Below are 5480 nucleotides of genomic sequence, written 5' to 3' on the forward strand. Positions count from 1 at the left end.
CGTTGTGTCAACCCCACATAACTGATCTCTGCACCGTTTTTGCCGAAAACCTGACAGTTTTTACGTGTTGCATTGAGGCCGTGCGTTGCGGTGAACTCGTGGTTTTCGGTACAGTGTTTAGCTCCATTCGAGCTTAGTTCCAGTGGAAGAACTGCTGGTACCACGACTGACGCGGGTGCTCCGGCCCCTCTGGCTGGTGTTGTTGTTGTTGCTGCTGCTGCTGCTCGTGGTGGTGGTGGTGGTGGCGGTCTCCGTTGTTGTTTGTGCCCTGGGTATGGCTTCCAGCCTGGTTGCCTTGCCCTTGCTGGCTTCCGCCCTGGTTCGTCGAGGGCGTCGACGGGCCGGCGCTCGTGGTGGTAGCAGCCGGAGCCTGCGTAGCGAGGTTCTCCGGGGCAGGGGTCTCCGCAGTCGCGCTGCCCGTGTTGGAATTGGTCGAGCCCGTAGCAGCAGAACCGGGGCTCGAGGTCGAAGCAGCAGTGGAAGGTGAAGCGGACGCGGGCGCAGAACCCTTAGAGCCGGTAGAACTAGAGGACGAGGACGAGTCAGAACACGCGACCGACTTGGCCAGCAGCATGCTCACGTCAGCGTAGCTTAGACCGACTCTGGTCACCGTGTCTGCAGCGGGCTTAGACTTCGGGAACCAAAGGAAATCCGGGTGGTCGTTGTCCGAATCGTAGACCCACTCGCCGCCGATGATGTTTCCGTTGTCGTCCATCTCCAGCAGGTAGTAGTAGTAGGCGCCCGTGGTAAACGAGTCAACCTGGCCCGAGGAAACAAGGCCGCCGTCCGTGTAGGTCTCGAAGATCCACGACAGGCGTGTCTTGACGTACATGATGCTCTTGGCAGCGGCGTTCCACGGGTACTTTTCGAGGCCGTAGAATGTCTGGGCCGCCTCCTCCAGCGTCAACTCCGTCTGCTCGTACACCTTGAAACCACGCACAGGCTGGTTCCACACCTGCGAGCCAGCCTCGACATCAGCGATGAAAGTGGCGTTGAGCTTGCCAAGCAGGTTGGCCGCGGCGATGTGGAAGTATGCGGGGTTCAAGTCACGGTACGCGGCACTCGAGTGGCGACCGTACTCGTCGGGAGCGTCAGCGCCACCATTAAAACGGGTGCCTGTAAACACGGTGGCCACGTTGGCACCGTCGTAGATGTCCGAGATCAGGGCCTTGAGGTCCATGGGGTGGAACGTTACACCATTGTGGGTGACGGGGCAGTTCGGCTCGGCCTCGAGCATGGAGGCGGGCGTCCAGGCGTGGCAAATGCCGTACCAGGAAGGGATGCAGTAGCCTGAGGAAGCACCGGCACGAATACCACAGGCACTGCCGTCGTTAAGAGAAGCGCAGTCGCTGTCCGACGAGCACTGACGGCGTTTGCTCATCGAGTCAATACCGTTGTCCTTGGACACCTTGTTCATGAAGTCCGTCGGATCCAGACCGAACGCCGTCGCGTACTTCTCAGCCGGGCTGGCCTCGCCCTGGCTCCACTGGACGTTAATGCCATCCTGGTACGTGGGCCAGTACGGACCCGGCCACGGCGAAGGCGTGTGGACGCCCTCGGTGGGGAGGTTCTTGAGAGTCATCTCCATGGGCATACCGAAGTATGCCTCGAGCTTGGCAATGTCCTTGTTGGCGCTCGCTTCGAGCTGACGCTTGGTTTGCAGCTTTTCCTCGAGTTCGCGGCCGGACACAGCGCTTTCACGCAGCTTGCGGGTGGTTGGCGTGCTCTGCTCCCAACCGGTGGCGCAGTCCTTGGGCTTGGAGTCAGCCTCACCCTGCACTGAGTCCGACTTGGGCGCAGGGGTGACAATGCCGGTCTTGCCAGTAGTCGTTCCTTTCTTCACGGGAGCAGCGGTCACCGTAGACGTTCCCGTCTCGGTTGGAGCTGCAGTCACCGAAGACGTGCCCGTCTTGGTAGCAGGCGTGCTCGTGCCGGTAGAAGGCGTCGTATTACCTTCCTTGCCCTTAGGCGTGGCCTTGCCGAGGTAGCCCTCCTGCTCAGCGTTAGTGGCCGGAGCAGGCTTGGACAGCACAGCCTTGCCCACCTTCGTAGACACCGGCTCGGTCGGAGCCGTGGTCAGGTTGGCCAGCAGGTCCGGGTACTCCGCAGGCGCCATCGAGATAGTGGTGATGTCCGGCATCGTCGGGTCAACCTGCACCGTGATGGCACAGTCCTTGTCGGGCACCGCAGCACCGCGAGCTGGGAATTTGCCACTGATCGCGTCAATGGTATTGGCCGACGTGAACGGGTCGTAGAACAGCGAGGTGGCAGTCGTTTGCTGCATCTGCAGCGCCACGACGGCCACGGCGGCGGAAACAAGGTACGTGCTGGGCGAGTAGACCATGGTGGAGCGGGAGCGAAAGCTGTAAGGTAATCTTCTCGCAAGCGAGCAGATTTAGGAATGAGAAGCTGCATGGCCACCATGGGTTGCACATCAAGCGTGCTTGAGTGCAATTACTACCGCACGTACACGCTGGAAGGCCTCAGGGTGCAGCCCTTTGCACACCATCCTGGACAAGTATCAACGAAGAAACCGTGTCCATTTGTAACGAGGCTTCAAGGCTAGCGAGCACCAAAGCATCGGGATCGCCCGGATCCCGTAGAAGAAGCGCCCGCTCGAACAGACGAAGGGCGCAGGTCTCACCGAAATGCAACACGCGGTGCGAGCATGCATAGTGTAAACGAAAGAAAATGGCCCGTTATAGAGCTCTTTAGACTGGAAACATATGCACGCAAATGTATCAAAATCTGGGAATGTCTCCTCGTTTTAATGCTGCCTGCTTCGTCCGCGATGTCGCTAACGCAGTGTTACGACGTTTATTAAAGTTGTGCACGGCGCGCTAAAGGTAGCGCGCAGGAAAGCCCACACATCCAAGCCTAGGCAAAGTAAAGGTGCTGCCAACAGCTCAATCGCTCGCTCCCGAAGACTCCATTCACCTTCAAATTGGATTTGTAGCCTTTGATTCGTTTCCCACCGATGCGGGGACGCTATTACAAGGAGGTTCCTGTGGCCGGCGGGTCTATTTGCGCGTGAAACACGGCGGAGTATATGTACACGCACATGTGTTGCGTACACCCTGAGCATTGCTCAGTGAACAACCTGAGCTGTACAAGTTGAACACATAGAGTTGCCATCGCCTCAGCGTTTGAACATGTTCAAGCTGTGCCGGGGTGGTTCACAATCGTTGTGAGGAGTCATTTCGATGGCAATGATGACGCTTTTTGCAAAGCTGACTCTTTTGAGCGAGCATGGTAAGTCATCCGCGGCTACCGGTGAGCTCGCATGTGGAACGGTGGCATGCTCTTGGCATGATACGCGACACACAACTTTACTTCTTCTTGCGGAGTATTCCGGCGCAAATAAGCGACTGTGGCAGTCAGTCCCCTGTGGCGCAGTTGCGTCGAGCTATGTATCGCTAAACACACTGTATTAATGGCAGGATTTTTGTTGTCCGTGCGCTCAAAGAGCATCACACAGACTCCTCTTCAGTACTCAGAACTTGTAGTGTTTAAGGTCCTAGGAACTGCCTTCGTGAAAGCACTAGATATAATGCTGTAGTACCGGTACATGTATGTGACACGTGACGCCTAGTTGCAATTTTAACGATAATTGTCATACCCCCAGCGGCGCACAAACAAGGCATGCTTTTAATTTCTTGATCCTACGATGTAGGAACTTCTCCGACAGCTATCGAGCTGGGAAACCAAACCAGATGCCTAGGCAGTGCATGCCACAGCCTTCTTCAGCAGCATGCTCACGTCGGCGTAGCTCAGACCAACGCTCGTCACCGTGTTGGCAGCAGGCTTGGCCTTGGGCAGCCACAGGAAGTCAGGGTGGTCGTCGTCCGAGCCGTACACCCACTCGCCGCCGATGATGTTTCCAGCGTCGTCGAGCTCCAACAGGTAGTAGTAGTACTGTCCAGTGGTGAAGTTGTTAATCTGGCCCGAAGACACGAGGCCACCGTCCGTGTAGGTCTCGTAGATCCATGAAAGACGAGACTTAACATACACGAGGCTCTTGGCAGCGGCGTTCCACGGGTACGCCTCGAGGCCGTAAAAGGTCTGGGCTCCCTCCTCTAGAGTCATGGCAGTCTGCTCGTACACCTTGAAACCACGCACGGGCTGGTTCCACACCTCGGCACCGGCCGTCACATCCGCGACGAACGTCGAGTTAAGCTTGCCAAGGATGTTGGCGGAAGCAATGTGGAAGTAGGCCGGGTTCAGATCACGGTAGGCGTTGTTCGAGTGGCGACCGTACTCGTCAGTGTTGTCCGTGCCGCCGTTGAAACGTGCGCCAGTGAAAACCGTAGCCACACGAGCACCATCGTAGACGAGAGAGACAAGCGCCTTCAGGTCCATGGGCTGGAACGTCACGCCGTTGTAGGTCACGGGGCAGTTCGGCTCCGCCTCAAGGATGGCGGCCGGCGACCACGCGTGGCAGATACCGAACCACGTCGGAATGCAGTAGCCAGAGGTCTTGCCCGTGCGGATAGAGCACGAGCTACCATCCGTGAGGGTCGAGCAGTCGTTGTCCGTGGTGCACTTCTTGCGGCCGCTCTGCGAGTCGATGCCGTTCTTCTTCGACACGGTGTCCATGAACGTCTTGACGTCCTTGCCGAAGGCCTTGGCATACTTTTCGGCTGCGCTCGGCTGGCCCTGGCTCCATTGAACGTTGATGCTGTCCTGGTACGTGGGCCAGTATGGGCCAGCCCACGGCGAGGGCGTGTGCACACCCACAGTGGGGAGCTTCTTGAGGTTCATCTCCATCTTAGTGCCGAAGTAGGCCTCGAGTTTGGCGATGTCCTGGTTGGCATTGGCCTCGAGCTGGCGCTTCGTCTGCAGCTTGCGGGTGGCCTTGGTGACCTCCCACCCAGTGGCGCAGTCCTTGGGCTGCTCGTTCACGCCACCCTTGCCGATCTTACCGTCCGTCGAGGGGATGTTCGCGGCAATGTACGAGTCCTGCCCGGCCTCGGTGGACGGAGTGTCGTCCTTCAAGATAGCAGAGCCCACCTTGGAGTAGACAGGGACGGCCGGGGCCGTCGTCAAGTTGGCCAGCAGGTCCGGGTACGTGACAGGCACCGGCGCGATGGTGGTGATGTTGGGCAGCGTCGGGTCAATCTCAACCTGAATGAGACAGTCCTGCTCGGTAACATGACCGCCGTACCCAGGGAACTTGTTCGTGATCTCGTCTGTGGTGTCCGAGACCGTGAACGGGGTGTAGTAGAGCGAGGAGGCGGCCGTTTGCTGCATCTGCAGCGCCACGGCGGCCACGACGGCGGAGATGAGGTAGGTACTGGGCGAGTAGACCATGGTTGCGAAAGGAGACTGGCTTGTTAGCGGAGACGGAAGAAGCTAGAGCTGGGCTGCGGCGTCGACCAGTAGGTAATCTTCTCGCGGACGAGCAGATTTAGGAATGCGGTGACCACGCGGTGGTTTGCCAGCCACGCTACCAGCCCAGCTTGCCCTCCCACGTGCCTCCC

The 5480-nt window shown here is 58.4% G+C and overlaps 1 protein-coding gene across 1 annotated transcript; it reads right to left on the minus strand.

Moving 5' to 3' along the window:
• Positions 1 to 1493: 1493 nt before the first annotated feature.
• On the minus strand, positions 1494 to 2140 carry IUM83_06117 (Transglutaminase elicitor M81C; the record flags this gene model as incomplete). The annotated part of the gene is made up of 2 exons (XM_067930298.1): positions 1494 to 1504; positions 1597 to 2140. The coding sequence occupies 2 exons, from the start codon at positions 2138 to 2140 to the stop codon at positions 1494 to 1496; spliced, it is 555 nt and encodes a 184-aa protein (XP_067782821.1).
• Between the last annotated feature and the right edge of the window lie 3340 nt (positions 2141 to 5480).

This window comes from Phytophthora cinnamomi (genome assembly GCF_018691715.1).
Source record: "Phytophthora cinnamomi strain GKB4 chromosome Unknown Contig104, whole genome shotgun sequence".
Classification (NCBI taxonomy): Eukaryota; Oomycota; class Peronosporomycetes; order Peronosporales; family Peronosporaceae; genus Phytophthora; species Phytophthora cinnamomi.